Genomic DNA, 22,812 nt, shown 5'->3' on the forward strand with positions numbered 1-22,812 from the left:
ATTGTAAGAAAAGCATTTGTAAACCTTAGAGTATTACAGAAATGTTATCCAACTAATTAATAGACTTATATTGAGCTTACATTTATATCCCTGCAACTTCCTCTCTCTGGTCTTGCTATTGTCCCCTAGAGCCATGTAGAAATGCATTTCCTGCCAGCATCTCAAACATAATATGCCTCAGTCTAAACTTATCTTATACCAAAAAAATGTATTCCTCTTTTAATGTAGCTATTTTCCTTTCATACACTTTGCAGCCAAAGATGGAGAAATTCTACAGTCAATTACAATAAAACCTAGAGCTGATGTAGTCAGATCGTGAGCTTCTTATTGCAAAATTCAGACTTAGGGGCAGCTAGGTGGCGCAGTGGATAGAGCACCAGCCCTGAATTCAGGGGGACCCAAGTTCAAATGTGGTCTCAGACACTTAACACTTACTAGCTGTGTGACTCTGGGCAAGTCACTTAACCCAGCCTCAGAAAAGAGTCCAAGCCCTCTTTGGAGCACTACCCAGGAACAAAAAAAAAAAAAAAAAAAAAATGAGGCAAGCAAAATTCAGACTTAAATAGAAAAAAGTAGGGAAAACCATCAGACCATTTAAGTGTGGTCTAAATGATATTCTTTATAAATATGAAATGGAAATGATGAATAGATATAAGGGAATATATCTGATACATGGAGTGCTTCAAAAACTATAAACAAAGGGTCACAATATTGGAGGAGGCATCAACTAAAAGAAACATTCCAAAGAAAAAAGAAGAGCAAGAAGGCAAAAATATCTATCTCCTTAGGCTTTCAACTAACTGAGAAAAGAAGAAAAAGTGAAATGGAAAGTAGAAAGGAAATGATATACTGAACCAAATCCAGAATTCCAAAGAATAGCAAGGAGAAATAATGTTTTTATGAGCAATGCAAAGAAATAAAAGAAAACAAAAAATAAATAAATAAGAGACAAGAGACTTCTTCAAAAAATTAGAGATATCAATAGAACATTTCACGTAAGAATGGACATGAAAAAAGACGAAAGAAAAAAGAAAAAAGAAAAAACTTAACAGGAGTAGAAGAAAGTTAGAAGATATGACAAGAATACTCAGAAGAACCACTCAAGAAAGATTTTATTTAACACCTTTAAAAACCATCATTGTGCAGTTACTGATCTAGAGCTAGACATCCTGAACAATGAAATCAAATGACTTGTAGAAAGCTTTGCTAACAATGAGGTTAGTAGAGATCTTGGAATTCCCTCTGAGCTATTTAAAACCCTAGAAGATGATACTGCACTTAATATGCCAGCAAATTTGGTAAACACACAACCATGGCCATTGAATTGGAAAAGATCAATTTATATGCCTATCCTAAAGAAGGACAATGCCAAAGGATGTTCAAATTACTGAACAATTGCACTGTTTCACATGCCAGCATGGTTATGCTTAAGATTTGCAGGCTAGACTTCAGCAATATGTGAACTAAGAATTATCAGAGGAACTGAGTGGTTTTCAAAGAGGTAGAGGAACAAAAGATTAAATTGTTGACATTTAGTTGGATTATGGAGAAAGTAAGAGAGTTCCAGAAAAACATCTACTTCTGCTTTGTTGACCACACTTTTAATGCCTTTGATTGTATGGATCACAACAAAATATGGCAAGTCTTCAAAGTGATAAAACTACCAAATCATTTTACTTGTCTCTTGAGAATCTGTATGTGAGCCAAGAAGCAACAATTAGAACCTAATAAGGAACATTGATTAATTTGATTGATTGATAAGAAGATTGGAAAAAGAGTATGACTATATATTGTCACCTTAATTTATTTATGTATAGGGTCCATCATATAAAATCCCAGGCTGAATGAATAAAAAGTTGGGATTAAGATTGCTGAGAAAATATCAACAATCTCATATATGCAGATGATACCACTCTGATGACAGAAAGTGAAGGAGAATCAAGAAGCCACTTGATGAGGGTGACAGAGGAGAGCATAAAAACTGGGTTGAAGTTAAATATCCAAAAAAACCAAAACTAAGATCTTGGCAACTATCCTATCACTTTCTGGCTGTCTGATTTTAAGTTCTTTGGCTCAAAGATTACTTCAGATACTGACTGCAGCCATGAGATTAGAAGGCACTCGCTCCTTAGGAAAAAAGCTATGACAAATCTTGGCAGCATACTGAAAAGCAGAGACATCACTATCAGGGGTTCTCAAACTACGGCCAGCGGGCCAGATTGGCCCACTGAGGACGTTTGTGTGGCCCGCCGGGTTATGGCAAATGGGCTGAGTGGCGGAGACAAAATGTGAATTTTTATTTTTACTATAGTCAGGCCCTCCAACAGTCTGAGGGACAGTGAACTGGCCCCTATTTAAAAAGTTTGAGGACCACTGCATCACTTTGCCAAGAAAGGTCCATATAGTCATAGGGACTACTTGTGTCCAACTTGTGGCAGAGCATTCCTGAGCCCATTTTGGTCTGATCAAGCATAGTCAAAACACACTGTATCTCAACTCTAACCTAGTGAAGTCATTTTGATCCTCTTTGAGAATGAAAGACAATTACCAATTTTGTCAAGAATGTCAAAATTAATCTGTCAAATAAGGAAGAAACCAGAAGTAGAATATGGCTACCAAACTGGATTCTAGAGTACAGAGATAAAATTTACATTAAAGCAGACAGAACAAACAAGAAGTAAATCCCATGTCAAGATTCAGTGGGTAAATATATTGACTATACATGCAGAAGTTAACCTTTGTGCTAGATGATACCAAAAAACCCCTCTAGGTAAAACCAGGAACTCTTTATCACTGCCTTCCTTTCATGGCAAAGAATGACATGATATATATGAGTCAAATAATTTTATTATTGCTATTTCATAGCTAATCATGAAAGCTCACCCTTCTAGAGAACTTTTAAGACATAGAAAGCATTTTCTTGCCACAACTCTGAGAAATGTATAGCTTAAGTATTATTAATCCTATTTTTTAGACAAAGAAAATGAGACTTTAAAAGATTCTGTGACTTGCTCAAGATCACATAATTCCAGAGCTGTACTCAAATCCAGTTCTTTCTGACCCTAACTCTTTTCCAAATGCTTTTTTTGCAACCATAGGGACTTCAAATAGATACCAACCACTGGGACTGCCATCATTGGACTGAATGGCTCTTCCCATGCTTTAATAACTAGCAAAAAATTTTAATTCATATAATTTATTTATAGAATTTATAGAACTCTTTAAAGTTTTAAGCTCTTTATATAGCTTATTTTATTTTATTTATTTAATTTTAAGACTCCTTTACCAACTGAGCATCTTGGCAGATGCTGTCTTCTCTTTTCTGAAGAGAATTATAGAATTCAGAATTACTCTTAACTACTGTATATTTGATCAGATAGCACAATTAACATAGTAAAATAAGCTGCAAAATCACAATATATCTATTCTTTTGATCACTATCAAGCTGGACAGTGGCATTTCATGACTTCTACCAGGCTCCTTTGAAAGTAATTTAGGCATCATATTTACGAGTCACCTAGCAATATTTTCTCTATGCCTCTAAAGGGGAAGGAAGTCTGAGAATTTATGGAAAGATATATCATATGTGCATGGATTATAAAATCAAATAGTGGTTCCATGGCTCCAGTAGACTTTGCTGGCAGTGTACATACATACATACATACACCTATATATATACACAAATACATATGTATGTGTGTGTGTGTGTATGCATGCATACATCATCCCTGGCAACAAATCTCACTGGACTATGTAATGGAATAGTATATTTCCCCCACTTCGGGGATATATCATAGTTCCACTAGTAGCTATTTGCTTTATAAAGATGACATACTTGTTCACCAAAATGACCAAAATACAGAATAACCCAGCAACTTTTAACTTACTTCTTACTGCATCTTACTGCAGGAAATTATTTCCAACAAAGATACACATTTTCTCTCCCAAGTGCTAGAAGTCATTTCTCTATATTCCTTTTTCTTTTATTTCATCAACCCCCATGGATTCATATTATCTTTTTTCCTAAGGCAATTGGGGTTAAGTGACTTGCCCAGGGTCACACAACTAAGAAGTGTAAAGTGTCTGAGCCCAAATTTGAACTCAAGTCTTCCTGACTTCAGGCTCTATCACTGAATCATCTAGCTGCCCCAATATATGCAGATGAAACATATTTATCTCTCATCTGACTCTTGAGTTTCAGGACCACATTATTGACTGCCTCCTGAATAGCTTTTCAAGAAATCAAAATCATGGCAAAGTCAGTATCTTCCAAACAGAACTCAAAATGTTTTCCTCTTCTCCTATAATCTATCCCTCCTCCTAAGTTTTCTATTTTTGTTGAGGGCACAACTATATTTCTAGTTACCAATTCTCATAATTTTAACTATATCCTTTACTTTTTCCTCTCCCTTACTTCTTGTTGATTTTATTTTTATTATATTTCTCATACTCATATAAACTGAAACAAGGCTGACTTAGGTGAAGTGAATCACAGTCTAGGAGACAGATTTCTAAGATATCTTAAATGTCCTTCATGTGATTAAGATTCATAGGATGAGCTTTAGTCCACCAATCTCATCTACTTTTCATTCAGGTTCTGACACATAGCCTTTATAATTTTATTGCTATTTAATGTCTCTCTCTTTATTTGATGTGATAGTTTTATATCCTCACCTAGATTATAAACTCCTTAAAAATAGTGACTGTGCTCATATGCCCCTTACCTTTAAACTCCTAGTATACCTAATTAGGCCATGAAAGAATACTTGTTATTTGATTGAATTAAACTCTATTTAATGAAATAAACATTTATTAAGTTTTAATATGTCCTAAGCCCATAGCCCCTAGAGATGCAAATTAAAAAACAAAACTCTCTGTCCTCTTGAGAATCCAGGAGGCAAGAGAGTGGCTAAATCACTCAGATAAGTAAATAAAAGGTAACTTGAGAAACAGAATAGTACAGACACTAAATCTAAAATAGTACCTGTGGGAGAGTATTGACTCTGATTTGGGCATTTTCTATTTGGGCATATTTGATATTTTATAGCTTCCATTTTTATTGTGTTATTTTATTTTATTTTTTTAATTCAAATTCTGTTTGATAATTACTGGCTATTAAAATAGGCATATGTAAATAATACAGCAAGAAATATAGTTACCAAATACTTGTGGCTTATATTGGATTCTATATTCACTGACATCAGAGAAGTATTTGTACTCTGACAGAAATAGTCAGAATTTCATAAGTGGAGCACACACATTATGGTATTTTACCATCACAGATTCATGAGTTCTATATAAAAAATTCTTGTTAATCAAAAAATAAAAGCAAGAATTTCTTTTTTTTTTTTGTTAAAGCTTTTTATTTACAAAGCATATGCATGGGTGCTTTTTCCAACATTTTCCTTTTGTAAAGTTCTCCTCCATCCCCTTCCCTAGCTAGCAGGTAGTCCAATGTATGTTAAATATGTTGAAATCCAATGTTAGATCCAATATATGTGTACATATTTATACAGTTATCTTGTTGCACAAGAAAAATCAGATCAAGAAGAAAAAAAAGAAAAATTGAGAAAGAAAACACAATGCAAACAAATAACAGCAAAGAGAATGACAATCCTATATTGTGTTCCACATTCAGTTCCCATGGTTCTCTCTCTGGGTGTAGATGTCTTTCTTCATCACTGAACAATTGGAACTGGTTTGAATCATTTCAATATTGAAGAGAGCCACGTCCATCAGAATTGATCATTGCATAGTCTTGTTGTTTCCTTGTATAATAATCTCTTAGTTCTGCTCATTTCACTTAGCATCAGTTCATGTAAGTCTCTCCAAGCCTCTCTGAAATTATCTTGCTGGTCGTTTCTTACAGAATAATAGTATTCCATAGCATTCATATACCACAATTTATCCAGCCATTCTCCAACTGATGGGCACCCACTCAGTTTCCAGTTTCTTGCCCCTACAAAGAGGGCTGCCACAAACATTTTCGCACATGTGGGTCCTTTCCCTCCTTTAAGATCTCTCTGGGATATAATCCCAATAGAAACACTGCTGGATCAAAGGATATGCGCAGTTTGATAACTTTTTGATCTTAGTTCCAAATTGCTCTCCACAATGGTTGGATTCGTTCACAGTTCTACCAACAATGTATCAGTGTCCCAGTTTTCTCACATCCCCTCCAACATTGGTCATTATCATTTCGTGCCATCTTAGCCAATCTGACAGGTATGTAGTGGTATCTCAGAGTTGTCTTAGTTTGCATTTCTCTGATCAATAGTGATTTGGAGCATCTTTTCATGTTGCTACAAATAATTTCAATTTCTTCATCTGAAAATTGTTCATATCCTTTGACCATTTATCAATTGGAGAATGACTTGAACTTTTATAAATTTGAGTCATTTCTCTATATGTTTTAAAAATGAAATCTTTATCAGATCCTTTGGATGTAAAAATGTTTTCCCAATTTATTACTTCCCTTTTAATCTTGTCTGCATTAGTTGTGTTTGCACTAAATAAATAGTTAAGTTTAGGGAGTATATTTTTTCAATTGCTTAGATCTGACTTTGCATGGAAAGTGTTTTGTAGTTTTGCTTATATAGTTCCTGAGTTTCCCTTGGCGATAAATTCCCAAATATTTTATATTATCAACAGTTATTTTAAATGGAATTTCTTATTGTAAATCTTGTTGTTGAATTTTTTTAGTAATGTATAAGAATGCTGATGATTTATGTGGATTTATTTTGTATCCTGCAACTTTGCTGAAGTTGTGGATTATTTCTAATAACTTTTTAGTTGATGCTCTGGGGTTCTCTAAGTATATCATCATATCATCTGCAAAGAGTGATAATTTGGTTTCTGCCATTACGTACTCTAAATCCTTTAATCTTTTTTTCTTCTTTTATTGCCAAGACTGGCATTTCTAATACAATATGGAATAGCAATGGCGATAGTGGGCAACCTTGTTTCACCCCTGATCTTATTGGGAATAGTTCTGGTTTATCCCCATCATATATGATGCTTGCTGGGAGTTTTAAATAGATGTTACTGACAATTTAAGGAAAAGTCCATTTATTCCTATATTCTCTAGTGTTTTTAATAGGATTGGGTATTGGATTTTATCAAATGCTTTTTCTGCATCTATTGAGATAATCACATGGCTTTGTTAATTTGGTTATTGATATAGTCAATTATGCAAATAGTTTTCCTAATATTGAACCAGCCCTGCATTCCTGGTATTAATCCTACTTGATTGTGGTGTTTTATCGTGGGGATGATTATCTGTAATCTCTTTGCTAATATTTTATTTAAGATTTTTTACATTGATATTCATTAGGGAGATTGATCTATAATTTTCTTTCTCTGTTTTCATCCTACCTGGTTTAGGTATCAGTACTATGTGTCATAAAAGGAATTTGGTAGGAGTCTCATTCCCTATTTTTTCAAATAGTTTACATAGTATTAGAGTTAATTATTCTTTAAATGTGTGGTAGAATTCATATGTAAATCCATCTGATCATAAGGATTTTTTTTTCCTTAGGGAGCTGATTAATAGCTTATTCTATTTCTTTTTCTAAAATGGGACTGTTTAAGTAATTGATTTCCTTCTTTGTTAATCTGGGCAATCTATTCCTCCATTTCACTTAGGCTGTCAAATTTATTGACATAAAGTTGGGCAAAATAACTCCTGATAATTGCTCTAGTTTCTTCTTCATTGGATAGTTCTCCCTTTTCATTTTTGAGACTAACAATTTGATTTTCCTCTGCTTTTTTTAATCAAATTAACTAAAGGTTTACCTTTTTGTTGTTTTGTTCATAAAACCAACTCTTAATTTTATTTATTAATTCAATAGTTTTTTTTTAGTTTAAATTTTATTGCTCTCTCCTTTTATTTTTAGAATTTCAAGTTTGGAATTTGGTGGTTTTTAATTTGTTCTTTTTCTAGCTTTTTTAGTTGCAAGCCCAATTCATTGATCTTCTCTTTCTCTATTTTATGCAAGTTAGCACTTAGAGATATAAAATTTTCCCTTATTACCACTTTGACTACATCCCACAAATTTTAGTATGTGGTCTTATTATTGTCATTCTCTTTGATGAAATTATCAGTTGTGTCTGTGATTTGCTGTTTCACCCATTCATTCTTTAGGATGAGATTATTAAGTTTCCAATTTCTTTTTGATCTATTTTCCTCTGGCCTTTTATTGAATGTAATTTTTATTGCATCATGATCTGGAAAAAGGCATTTACTATTTCTTCCTTTCTGCATTTGATTTTGAGGTCTTTATGTCCTAATATAGGGTGAATTTTCATATAGGTCGCATGAATTGACGAGAAGGAAGTGTTCTGTCTCCAATCAGTTTTTTTTCCCAAAGATCTATCATATCTAGTTTTTCTAGTATTCTATTTACCTCTTTAACTTCTTTTTTATTTATTTTGTGGTTCGATTTATCTAGTTCTGAGAGAGAGCAAGGTTGAGATCTCCCACTATTATAGTTTTGCTGTCTATTTCTTCTTGCAGCTCTCTTAATTTGTCCTTTAGGAATTTAGATGCTACACCACTTGGTGCATATATGTTTAATATTGATATTGCTTCATTATCTATGGCACCCTTTAGCAAGATATAGTTTCCTTCCTTATCTCTTTTAAATAGATCAGTTTTTGCTTTTGCTTGATCTGAGGTCAGTATGGCTATCCCTGTTCTTTTTACTTCACTTGAAGCATAATAGATTCTGCTCCAACCTTTTACCTTTACTCTGTATGTGTCATTCTGCTTTAAATGTGTTTCCTGTAAACAAAATATTGTAGGATTTTGACTTTTAATCCAATTTGCTATCCATTTATGTTTTATGGGAGAGTTCACCCCATTGACATTTTCAGTTAAAACATCTAATTCTGTATTTCCTACCATCTTATTAACTCCAAATTATACTTTCTCTTTCCTTTTCCCTTTTCCTTCCTCCCCATATTTTACTTATGAGCACTACTTGCCTCAAATAGTCCTTTCCCATTAGAGAATCTTCACCTTTCTTATTCCTTTCTCCTAGTATTTCTCTTTTCTGTTCTATTTAGCCTATCCCTTCCCTTTTCCCCTTTCCCCCTCTCATTTTTCTATAAGATAAGAGATGTTTCTTGGTGAAACAAAATATATCTAATATTCTTCCTTTGGGCCAAATCTGATGAGAGTTAGATTCACACAATATTCATTACCCTCCCCTTTTTCCCTCAGTTATAATATGTTTTCTTTGCCTTTTCCTGAGATGTAATTATCTACATTTTACTTCCACTTCCCTCTTTTTTTCCTGTTACAATCCCCTTTCCATCTCTAGTTAATTTTTTATATTACAACAGTAAAATCAGATTATAAATGTACTCTCAATGTACACCCATAACAGAAATACAAATCTCAAAAGTTTTTTCTTTATTATTTTTAACTTTTTATGCTTCACTTGAGTTCTATATTTGGAGGTCAATTTTTTTTTGTTTAGCTCTGGTCTTTTCATCAAAAATAAATGGAATTCACAAGTTTCATTGAATATCCATCTTATTCCCTGAAAGAAAATGCTTAGTTTAGCAGGGTAATGCATTCTTGGCTGCATTTCAAGTTCTTTCACCTTTCAGAAGAATATCAGATTCTAGACCCTTCCATCCTTTAAAGTGGAAGCTGCTAGGTCCTAAGTAATCCTTATTATGGCTCCTCAGTATTTGAATTTTTTTCCACGATATTCTTTGGGATTTTAATTTTGGAGGTGTTCAGTGAATTCTTTCAATAGTGATTTTACCTTCTGTTTCTATGATATCTAGGCAGTTCTCTTTGATGATTTCCTGAAAGATAGTGTGTAGGCTCTTTTTTATCATGTATTTCAGAGAGTCCAGTAATCCTTAGATTGCCTCTCCTAGATCTATTGTCCAGGTTGGTTGTTTTCCCAATTAAGTATTTTACCTTTTTTTCTATTTTTTCTTTTTTTTTTTTTTTTTTTTTTTTTGGTTTTGCTTGACTGATTCTTGTTGTCTCATTGAGTCATTCACTTCCATTTGTTCAATTCTGAATTTTAGTGAGTTATTTTCTTCCTTTACTTTTTTTTACTTCTTTTTTTTATTTGTCCAATTGAGTTTTTTAAAGAGTTATTTTGTTCTATGGATTTTTCCCCCATTTTCACAAATTCTGTTTTTTAAGAAGTTATTTTCTTTTTCTGTTTCACAAATTGTGTTTTTCTGGGAGTTGCTTTCTTTTTCCATTTCATTAAATTTATATTTTAATGAGTTATGTGTTTTTTTCCATTTCACTAAGTCTATTTTGTAGTGAATTTTCTTTAGATAGTTTTTGTGTTGCCTTTTCCAGACCCTCTTGCCAATTTTTTCATTTCCTTTCCCCATTTTTCTTTTAGCTCTCTTTTAAGATCCTTTTTAATTTCTTCTAGGAGAGTCTTGTGTGGGGACCAGGTTATATCATCTTTTGGGGCTTCAACTGAAGACAATCTGCCTTTTGTATCCTCAGTGTTTGAAATCTGTTCTTCTCTTTCACCATAAAAGCTGTCAATCATTAGTGTCCTCTTTATTTTTTTTACTCATTTTTTTTAAATGTTAAAAGTCTGCCTTTAGGGCAGGAGAGGTTTTCCAAGCAGCAGCTGCACTGGGTCAATGCTGATTCACTCTTGGTGCTGGGTGAGCATGGCCAAGTTCCATGAAATTCTGGAGTTTTGGGGTTCACTATTGATCTTTTGTGTTTGTGTTGGATGCTTTATAATTTCTCTGCTGATCTATTGGATTGCAATCAGGTCAGAGGGGCCAACACTGCTGGATATTCCTGTGTATTCCTCCCTGTAGATTTTCTGTCATGTGGAGTCAGCAACACAGAGGGACTCTGCACTGTCTGCGCTGTTGTTTATGGTTGTGTTCTGCTGCCTCCCTATTGTTTCTCATTGAAACAGACCTTTTCTGGTCTGTTTCCTTCTGTAGATTCTCTGCCACATGGAGTCTGCACCACCACACTGAGATTGTACTGACCTCAGACTCTGGTTATCTGCATTGGTGTTTGTACTCAGCTAGTTGCACTGGCTGCCTCCCTGCGATTTCCAAATAAAACAGACCTTTTCTGGCAATCTTTAAAATTATCTTCTGCTGATAATTTGTTGCACTCCCAATATTTGTGGATACTGCTAGCAGAGATAATTCTGAGGCTAGATTTCATAATTATTGTGAGGATTATAGAGAAGGTCATAGAGAAATGTGTGTCATCTCTGCTATCTTGGCTCCACCCCTGGAAGTCCTATTGTGTTATTTTAATAAATACTATTGTTTTGAGTTAATTTTGACTACTGACCCATCCTTCATGGGAAAAACAAAACGCTGCAGGTGTGTAAGCTTTAGTTGTAGAAATGCAGATCCTCAAAGGACACCCCTAGAACTTGAGGTAATAACCATCTCTCTGGGTGCCCCAAGTAACAGTACAAGTTAGGAGAATAATCTAGAGAAGATGCTATTTAAAATCTGCATGTTTGAATCTTTCAGTTTTCATTTGAATGTTTGCCATTATATTAAGAGAGTTGCAATGCATGTGGTCCCATAAAAGAATTTGCCATCCAAAAAAGGTTGGTCCAATATTTCATTTATTTATTATTAATTTTACATCATGTACTTTTTTGCCTAGAGTTCAAGTGATAAAAACATTATTAAAATACCTAATAAAGTAGCACCAAAATTAAAAACTAACACTAAAATATTCATAGTTAGTACCTATTATATTGGTGAATCAGCAAGAATTTAAGTATTTATTATGTGTCAGACACTGTGCTAAAGACTCCTGCTTTCAAGATATATACTTTCTTCTAAGGGAGACAACATGAAAATATCTATTTACATATAAGATCTGTACAGAGCAAATGAAAAGCAATATGGAATGGAATGAGAAGATACCAGGAGCCTGGAAAGGCCTCCTTCAGAATATGGTTTTTGATTTAACTCTTAAAGGAACTCTGAGAAACCAACAGGTTAAAGAGAGGGGACTGAGCATTCCAGAGAAGGAAGATGAGGAGGGAAGTCAGAGCAAAGATCTCAAAGTGAAAGATGGACTGTTGTATTTGAATAATGACAGGGAGGCCAGCATAGATGGATTAAACAGTGTATGGAAGAGAATAAAGTGTAAAAATATAATAGAGGTAAGGAAGAAACATTGTTATAAAGAGCTGTAAGTGCCAAATAGAGGTGTTCTTTGAGCAAGGTATGACATGATGATAACTGTGCTTTAGAAAAATAATCTTGGCAGTTTGAGTAGATGATGGACAAGAGGAGGAAAAGACTTCTGAAGAAGACAGGGATGAGGACGTTAAAGTGAATAGTTTTCCAAATTTTAGAAAAAAAGATAAGATTTTGACAATATTGAAAATGACTTAAAATCACACTAAAGACAATTCTGATTAAATTGCCTAAAGCATATATATATCTTTATATATATATATATATATTATAAATTAAATGTTTATATTATTTTCTATCTTTCAGACGGTCCGGCATGGGTTTCCTTACCAGCCCACAGCTTTAGCCTTTGACCCAGTCCAGAAAATTTTGGCTATTGGGACAAGAACAGGTGCTATAAGAATGTATCCTTGCTCTTATGTTAATTCATAAGTATTTTTGTCATGAATTACAATTTCATAAACACTTGGGTAAGTAGAATTTTCTTTATAACAATGGTTTCTTCATGAAAAAGAGGAAAAAGTTGTCTAATTCAAATTGTTCCTGTGTTGTTTTTATAATTTTCATTATTTATTGATTGAAGTTGACAATTCAAGTTTGGGTTAAAAATGTAGTTACTCTTTTTAGTAAGTGCATTTTTCTATAATGTGAAAGTTCAAAGACAACTTTAGCAATAATGTAGACTTACTGTATGCTTTTTAATAATCATGATAGAGGATGAAAAAGGAAAATGAGATTCTAATCTACTCCTATTAGTATAAAATGGGGGGGGTAGGGAGAATAAAATATGGTAAGAGAATGAAATGGTAGAAAGTAGTAGCAATGGGAGAAAAGCAATGAAAGTAAGCTCTTAAACCAATCTAACTTTTTATTTTAATTTCTATTGGTTAGTTATGATTAATACCTATTAACAGCAAATGATTATAATAAAATCTATATCTAATTATATTTCAAAATGGTCATTATAGTTTACTGTGCTTTTGTCCTTTAAATATTGGTTTAAAAATTAGAGGTCATCTTGGAAACTAAACATTAAAATGTGGTGTGTGGCCTTAATGTTATAATTATTTCCATAAGTACATTTACTAAAAACACAATCATATGTGTCTTATGTTAGGCATACACAGAACAAGGCATTGTGATATTGAGTCAAAGGTAACAGTGGAAAGGTGATCAGACAAAATGCAGGGAAAGTACTGAAAGAGCAAGGCAAACACTGGTTTCTGAACTGCCATGAGTCAAAGGTAAGTAAACTCAGAAATGGAGAGTACATAAATACTATAGGGCTAAACCAGATGGGATTTCCAAAGTCCATGCTTACTGGTAAAGAGAATTACAAACAATTGGCTGGCTCCTTAGTGAAATACATTCATTGTTGGGAAGCAGATAAAATGCATTCTCCTGACAATATCATGGAATCATGGCTGGAAGGGACTAAAGAGGTCATGGTTCCTAGATTGAGAGTTACAAGAGCCATTAGAGGCCAGCAAAACTGATCTTTCATTTTAGAAATGAGATAGCTCAGAGATGAAGTGTCTTGTCCAATATCAGATAATAAATGACAAAGGCAGTATCTGATCAGGTTTAAACTTCATTGCCTTTTCCACTATACCATTAATTTGTAAGTTACTCCAGGGTAAGTATGGTATTTTATCCATGTTTGTTTCAACCTCCCAGCAAACATATATCCCTTAACAGAGTAAGAACTTCATAGATATTAGGTTGAATGAAATTTTAATATTGAATACTATGACTTGTTTGGAGGATCAAATAAAGTAGATTGCTAGAGTTGAAGACGAGAGGAGTCATATAAAGGTTAGAGAGGTATGTTGGGATAATGGAGGGCTTTGTGCATAAGGAATTTATTCTTTTTTTTTTAATTAAGCATTTTTAAAATTGATTTTTATAATTATAACATTTTCTTTAGCAGTACATATGCATAGGTATTTTTTTTTCAACATTATCCCTTGTACTCCCTTCTGTTCCGAGTTTTTCCCCTCCTTCCTTCCACCCCCTCCCCTGGATGGCGGGCATTCCCATACATATTAAATATCTTATAGTATATCTTAAGTACAATATATATGTGCAGAACCGAATTTTGTTGTTGTTGTTGTTGCAAAGGAAGGATTGTATTCACAAGGTAAAAATAATCTGAGAAGAGAAACAAAACAAAACAAAAACAATGCTCACAGTTTACACTCATTTCCCAGTGTTCCTTTTCTGGATGTAGCTGATTCTGTCCATCATTGATCAATTGGAATTGGATTAGCTCTTCTCTATGTTGAAGATATCCACTTCCATCAGAATACATTCTCATACAGTATTGTTATTGAAGTGTATAATGATCTCCTGTTCTGCTCATTTCACTCAGCATCAGTTGATGTAAGTCTTTCCAAGCCTCTCTGTATTCCTCCTGCTGGTCATTTCTTACAGAACAATAATATTCCATAACCTTCATATACCATAATTTCCCCAACCATTCTCCAATTGATGGACATCCATTCATCTTCCAGTTTCTAGCTACAACAAAAAGGGCTGCCACAAACATTTTGGCACATACAGGTCCCTTTCCCTTCTTTAGTATTTCTTTGGGATATAAGCCCACTATTAGCACTGCTGGATCAAAGGGTATGCACAGTTTGGTAACTTTTTGGGCATAATTCCAGATTGCTCTCCAGAACGGTTGGATTCTTTCACAACTCCATCAGCAATGTATCAGTGTCCCAGTTTTCCCACAGCCCCTCCAACATTCATCGTTATTTGTTCCTGTCATCTTAGCCAATCTGACAGGTGTGTAATGCTATCTCAGAGTTGTCTTAATTTGCATTTCTCTGATCAATAGTGATTTGGAACACTCTTTCATATGAGTGGAAATAGTTTTAATTTCATCATGTGAAAATTGTCTGTTCATATCCTTTGACCATTTATCAATTGGAGAATGGCTTGATTTCTTATAAATTAAAGTCAATTCTCTGTATATTTTGGAGATGAGGCCTTTATCAGAACCTTTAATTGTAAAAATGTTTTCCCAATTTGTTACTTCCCTTCTAATCTTGTTTGCATTAGTTTTGTATGTGCAGAAACTTTTTAATTTGGTGTAATCAAAATGTTCTATTTTGTGATCAATAATGGTCTCTGGTTCTCCCTTGGACACAAACTCCTTCCTCCTCCACAAGTCTGAGAGGTAAACCATCCCATGTTCCTCCAATTTATTTATGATTCTGTTCTTTATGCCTAAATCTTGGACCCATTTTGATCTAATCTTAGTATGTGGTGTTAAATGTGGGTCCATGCCTAGTTTCTGCCATACTAATTTCCAGTTTTCCCAGCAGTTTTTGTCAAATAATGAATTGTTATCCCAAAATTTGGGATCTTTGGGTTTGTCAAACACTAGATTGCTATTTTTATTCACTGTCTTGCCTTGTGAACCTAACCTATGCCACTGATCTACTAGTCTATTTCTTAGTCAATACCAAATGGTTTTGGTGACTGTTGCTTTATAATACAGTTCTAGATCAGGTACAGCTAGACCACCTTCACTTAATTTTTTTTTCATTACTTCCCTTGAAATTATTGACCTTTTATTGTTCCATATGAATTCTGTTGTTATTTTTCTAGGTCATTAAAATAGTTTCTTGGGAGTCTGATTGGTATAGCACTAAATAAATAGATTAGTTTTGGGAGTATTGTCATCTTAATTATATTCGCTCGGCCTATCCAAGAGCACTGAATGTCTTTCCAATTATTTAAATCTGACTTTATTTTTGTGGCAAGTGTTTTGTAATTTTGCTCATATAATTCCTGACTCTCCTTTGGTAGATATATTCCCAAATATTTTATACTATCGACCGTCATTTTGAATGGAGTTTCTCTTTGTATCTCTTGCTGTTGGATTGCATTGGTAATGTATAAAAATGCTGAGGATTTATGTGGATTTATTTTGTATCCTGCAACTTTGCTAAAATTCTGAATTATTTCTAATAGCTTTTTAGCAGAGTCTTTGGGGTTCTCTAAGTATACCATCATGTCATCTGCAAAGAATGATAATTTGATTTCCTCATTTTTTACTCTAATTCCTTGAATCTCTTTCTTGGCTCTTATTGCCGAGGCTAGAGTTTCTAGTACTATATTGAAAAGTTATGGTGATAGTGGGCAACCTTGTTTCACTCCTGATCTTACAGGTAAAGGTTCTAGTTTATTGCCATTACATATGATGTTTACTGAAGGTTTTAAATATATGCTTGTTATTATTTTAAGGAATTGTCCATTTATTACTATACTCTCAAGCGTTTTTAGTAGGAATGGATTTTGGATTTTATCAAATGCTTTTTCTGCATCTATTGAAATGATCACATGGTTTTTATTAATTTGATTATTAATATGGTCAATTATACTAATAGTTTTCCTAATATTAAACCAGCCCTGCATTCCTGGTATAAATCCCACTTGGTCATAGTGTATTATCCTGGGGATGATTTTCTGAAGTCTATTTGCTAAAATCTTATTTAAGATTTTAGCATCAATATTCATTAAGGAAATTGGCCTATAGTTTTCTTTCTCAGTTTTCGATCTACCTGATTTAGGTATCAGTACCATGTCTGTGTCATAGAAGGAATTTGGTAGGACTCCTTCAATCCCTATTTTTTCAAACAGTTTACATAGCATTGGAGTTAGTTGTCCTTTAAATGTTTGGTAGAATTCACATGTAAATCCATCTGGTCCTGGGGACTTTTTCTTAGGAAGTTGGTTAATAGCTTGTTCTATTTCTTTTTCTGAGATGGGACTATTTAGACTACTTACTTCTTCCTCTGTTAATTTGGGCAAGCTATATTTTTGAAGGTATTCTTCCATTTCATTTAAGTTATCGAATTTATTGGCATAAAGTTGAGCAAAGTAGCTCCTAACTATTGTTCTAATTTCCTCTTCATTAGTGGTGAGTTCACCCTTTTCATTTTCAAGACTAACAATTTGCTTTTTCTCTTTCCTTTTTTTAATCAGATTTACTAAGGGTTTGTCTATTTTGTTGGTTTTTTCATAGAACCAACTCTTAGTTTTATTAATTAATTCAATAGTTTTTTTTTACTTTCAATTTTATTAATCTCACCTTTTATTTTTTGAATTTCAAGTTTTGTGTTTGTCTGGGGGTTTTTAATTTGTTCCTTTTCTAGCAATTTTAGTTGTAAGCCCAATTCGTTGGCCCTCTCTTTATTTTATGCAAGTAGGCCTGTAGAAATATAAAACTTCCCCTTATTACTGCTTTGCCTGTATCCCATACATTTTGGTATGATGTCTCATTATTGTCATTTTCTTGGGTGAAGTTATCAATTATGTCTATGATTTGCTGTTTTACCCAATCATTCTTTAGTATAAGATTATTTAGTTTCCAATTATTTTTTGGTCTATTTTCCCCTGGCTTTTTATTAAATGTAATTTTGATTGCATTGTGGTCTGAAAAGGATGCATTTACTATTTCTGCCTTACTGCATTTGATTTTGAGGTTTTTATGCCCTAATATATGATCAATTTTTGTATAGGTTCCATGAACTCCTGAGAAGAAAGTATACTCCTTTCTGTCTCCATTTAGCTTTCCCCAAAGATCTATCATATCAAACTTTTCTAGTATTCTATTTACCTCTTTGACTTCTTTCTTATTTATTTTGTGGTTTGATTTATCTAATTCTGAGAGTGCAAGGTTGAGATCTCCCATTGTTATAGTTTTTCTATCTATTTCTTCTTGCAGCTCTCTTAATTTCTCTTTTAAGAATTTAGATGTTGCACCACTTGGTGCATATATGTTTAATATTGATACTGCTTCATTATTGATGCTACCCTTTAGCAGGATATAATGCCCTTCCTTATCTCTTTTAATTAGATCAATTTTTGTTTTTGCTTGATCTGAGATGAGGATGGCTACTCCAGCTTTTTTGGTTTTGCCTGAAGCATAATAGATTCTGTTCACCCTTTTACTTTTAGGTTGAATGTCTCACCCTGTTTCAGGTGTGTTTCCTGTAAACAACATATAGTAGAATTCTGACTTTTAATCCAGTCTTCTAACTGCTTCCTCTTTATGAGGCATTTTGCCCCATTCACATTTATGGTTAGAAGGACTAATTCTATATTGCTTGCCATCCTATTAACCCCTGCTTATGCTTTTCCCCTTTCCTTCCCTCTTACCCCCCTACACAGTATTAAACTTGTGAACACCACTTGCTTTTCACAGCCCTCCCTTTTTAGGATCCCTCCCCCACCTTAAAGTTCGTCCCCTTATTTTACCCCTTTTCCTCGAAATTTCTGTATTCCCTTCCCCTTAGCTTACTCCTTCCCTTTTACTTTTCAATAAAGTGGAAGAAGTTTCACCATAAATCGAATATGTCTATTGATACACACTATGTTCATCTCCCTCCTTTCTTTCTCTCAGATATAATAGGTTACCTTTGCCTCTTCATGAGATTTATTACCACCACTTTACACTTTTTTATGATATAATTTCCTTTCCACCTCTAGTTTCTAAGACAAATTGTAGATATGTTCTTTATATATTTTTTTGGTAGAAGTATAGTTCTCAAAATTTCTTTTTACCTTTTTAGAAATTTCTTGAGTTATGTATTTGAAGATCAAACATTTTATGTAGGTCTGGTTTTTTCATCAAGAATAGATGGAATTCATTTATTTCGTTAAATGTCCATCTTCTTCCCTGGAAAACGATGCTCATTCTTGCTGGGTAAGTTATTCTTGGCTGCATACCAAGTTCCTTAGCCTTTCGGAATATTATATTCCAGGCCCTTTGTTCTTTTAATAGAGACCCTGCTAGATCCTGGATTATCCTTATTGTGGCTCCTCCATATCTGAATTGATTTTTTCTAGCAGCTTCCAATATTTTTTCCTTTGTCTGATGGTTCTTGAACTTGGCCACTATATTTCTTGGCATTTTGATTTTAGGGTCCCTTTCAGTAGGTGATCGATGAATTTTTTCAATGTCTATTTTACCCTCTGTTTCCAAAATGTCTGGGCAGTTCTCTTTGATAATTTCCTCGAAAATAGTGTCCAAGCTCTTTTTTTCCTCACATTTTTCAGGGAGTCCGATTATTCTCAAATTGTTTCTCCTGGATCTGTTTTCCAGGTCTGTTGTCTTTCTGATAAGGTACTTGACATTCTTTTCAATTGTTTCATTTCTCTGGTTTTGCTTGACTACCTCTTGGTTTCTCCTTGAGTCATTCATTTCTACTTGTTCAAGTCTAATTTTCAATGATGTATTTTCTTCACTCACTTTTTTTATATCTTTTTGTAATTGTCCAATTGTGTTTTTAAGTGAGTTTTTTTCTTCTGTGGGATTTTTTTCCATTTTATTTTTTAGAGAGCTGATTTCTTTATCCAGCTCATTAATCCTGTTTTCCTTGGAGTTGTTTACCTTTTCCAGCTCACTAATCCTGTTTTCCTTGGAGTTGTTTATATTTTCCAATTCACTAATCCTATTTTCATTGGAGTTGTTTCCTTTTCTAATTCACTAATTTTATTTCTCAATGATTTGATCTCTTTATCCATTCTGGATAACTTCTCTTGGCTCTCTTTCCAAGCTTCCCTTTCCTTTTCTAATTTCTCTTCTAGCTCTCTTGTGAGAGCCTTTTTGATTTCCTCTATGAGATTCTTTTGTATTGGGAGCAGCTCATATCCCCCTTAGGGGATTCCTCTGGGGACAGTCTGTTTTTAGTCTCCTCAGTATTTGAAGTCTGCTCTTTCTCCATACAAAAGCTGTCAATGGTTAGAGCCCTTTTTAATTTTTTGTTCATTTTGTCAAGAGCGGAATGGAAGAAAACAAATTGACCAGAGAAACAATTGGTCTGTTTTTTGGGGGGATGGGGCTGGATGGTGTTAATGGGCTTCCTCTACAGACTGGGGGTAGGGCAGCAGAGAGCCACTAACAGGACATCCATGGCTGCACTGCGTCTGTGCCCTGAGGCTCTGAGAACTCGGAGTCACTCCAGTTGGGGGTGGGGGTGGCCGGTTCCGAGAGACATTAGCTTTCCGGGGTTTTATTCTTCACTTCTGGTGTTTACACTCTCTCTGCTGCTCCTGGCTTGCTGCCAAGACAGAATATCCACACTGGGGTAAAAGTCTTTTTGCAGAAATGGCAGAGATCGTACCCCTCCCCCCTCCAGTGTGAGCTGTGTGAGCTATCTGTCTCACTCTGGCTTGCCTGCCCTCAGTCTGCGCTCAGTCTGTTCGACGCTCCCCTGAGCAAATACAGACCTTCTCTGGTGAATTTCAAGGATGTCGTCTCTTGGTGATTATTTGTGGGTTTCTTTTCTGGTCAAGCATTAACTCTGAGGCTTGTCATGAAGTAAGTTCTGAGAAAATGAGGAGCTCAAGCAGCTGTCTGCCTCCACGCCGCCATCTTGGCCGGAAGTCAAGGAATTTATTCTACAAACCACTGGAGATTTTTGAGTTGGGAAGTGACCAGCACAAAATAGAGCTTTAGGAAGATTTCTCTGTAGCATGAATCAAGCTACTTTCCTTCTGAGAAATCCCTTGCATAGAACTGTGAAGATTGTATAAACAAAATGATTTTGAGTTTTTATAGAGCCAGTAGTACCAGAGTGCTTGGTTAATTCTTGAAACTTTTAGTTGGATGCATCCAGGTAGAACTGATAGCCAGTGATCTCTAATATATTGAGGTTGGCATCGTTGATCAGCAAATTCAGTGATTAGCTTGGTAAGAGAGCATGGTTTAGAGGAGAGAGCACAAAACTAGAAGTTATAAATGGGAGTTCTGGCCTAGATTGTGTATTTAGGGGAATGTCTCAGAACATCTTTGAGCATCTTCCCTTCCTTCAATTTTGATGTGCATTTTCCTTTCCTAACATGATTATCATTAAGATCCAAAATCATTCTGCCTCTCGTTGATTGGCCAACAATATGTCACAGGCCAAGCCTACTTGGTCATTGTTTGGCTCCTGACTGTTTCAGAGTGAATGTAAATAACAATTGTTTCTGTCTTATCTGTGTGTGTAGGGGTGTGTGTGTGTGTGTGTGTGTGTGTGTGTGTGTGTGTGTGTGTGTTTGACTAGGTAAACCAGACCATCCTTAGCCTCGTTTATTACCTAGACTAAATTGCTGATAGGGCATTGCTTCAGTCAAACTGAGACCTATTGAAGACCTTAGCTTAAAAAGACCTTGGTCTGCATTGAAGGCCATCTTGAGTCTTCCTGATCTATATCTTGTCATTGGACTCAATGGGCTCAGAGGAGAGAGAATGAGTCTGGTGACTCTGCACAGTCCATTTAAACCCAATTCATTTGAAAGTCCTGGCATCACCTTGACTTGTCATGGTCCTCTTTAGAGAACGGAGGAGAAACAACATCTTGAAGAGTCAATGAGATAATGTAGATAATAGGGTGTTAAGATCTCTAATGGCCTGTTGACAATATACAAGTATAAATCCAGGCTTTTAGGAGAAATCCAGAAGAAACAAAGTTTGCAGGAAAGAAGGAAAAATTTAGAAAAAAGTATAAGAAAAATGGAAACAGAAAACCAAAAAGAACCTTTTGGAAGACACTAAAAATATCTTATATACATGAGTCCCTCCCCAGAGACATAAAAGATTAAAAGATGGCAAGTAACATCTGAAGCATTAAATGGAAAGGTAATATTTACAGTGGACATTTGTTCTGCCAGACTTGTTTCTTGCCAAGAGTTACTGGCATAACCCCTATCACAACCTCATGAAAAAATTTACAGGAATAAATGCCATTGATGGTAATCTATTTCCTATTTGATGCCAAGAAAAGGAAAAAAAAAAAAAAACAATTATATATGAGTCCTGTGTTCCTGTGTGGAATTTATATTTGGATTCCCATAATAAGAAACTATAGAGTAGTCTGGTTTTCATGCAGTTTTGGGGGAAAGAGGTAGAAAGTTAAAAAGGTTATTAGAGTGCTTATTATATACTAAGTGCTACTGAATACTATAAAAAGAAAGGGGAAATTAAAATGATATCAATTCTGAAAGAATTTATATTAAAATAGAGGGAAAATTAGAAAAAAGAAAAGTAAGATATTACAAAGCAACACGTAATTTAGTACATATTTTTAAAGTAGCAAATAGAATAAATCCATAGGTGTAGCGTGCTGTTGTCTCCAGATGCTGCCGATCACTCTCTGGGGGGAGATCTGCTGTGTCAACTCAAATCTCAGACAGATTCTTCTTCCTGTAGAGAGCCGACTTCCCTTCCTGCAGAGAGCTGCGTCAAGCCAGGTGTAGAACAGAGACTTCTCCTATCTCTGGAGTGCTGTCTTCTTTTATCCTCCCAGAGAATGGGCGTGGGATAATGCAAGGGCTTCTGGGAAGAACCACTTCAACCAATGAGCTTGCTCCTCCCAAGCACGCAAGCTCTTCCTTAGGAATTCACAAGTCAAACTACCAGGAAAGGCTGGAACTAGAGAATTGTTAAGTACTGACTTAGCACTTAGTAAGAACCTAATATCTCATTATCTCATTAGTACTTAGTAAGAACCTAACACATAGGAGTTACAGATTATGAGTGACTTAAGCAAACAGGTTTAGTAAAGAAATTCATGAGAAAGATATATGTTTTAAGACAGATTTAAAAGGAAGGACAATATCTGG

General features: G+C 34.6%; 1 protein-coding gene across 1 annotated transcript in view; it reads left to right on the top strand.

Annotated features, from left to right (window-relative positions):
• Positions 1-22,812, top strand: part of STXBP5L (syntaxin binding protein 5L) — a 420,610-nt gene that overhangs the window by 83,288 nt on the left and 314,510 nt on the right. Inside the window, 1 exon segment of the mRNA XM_074301345.1 lies at positions 12,496-12,593. Coding sequence (XP_074157446.1) covers positions 12,496-12,593 — 98 coding nt within the window.

Source organism: Sminthopsis crassicaudata, chromosome 3 (genome assembly GCF_048593235.1).
Source record: "Sminthopsis crassicaudata isolate SCR6 chromosome 3, ASM4859323v1, whole genome shotgun sequence".
Classification (NCBI taxonomy): Eukaryota; Metazoa; Chordata; class Mammalia; order Dasyuromorphia; family Dasyuridae; genus Sminthopsis; species Sminthopsis crassicaudata.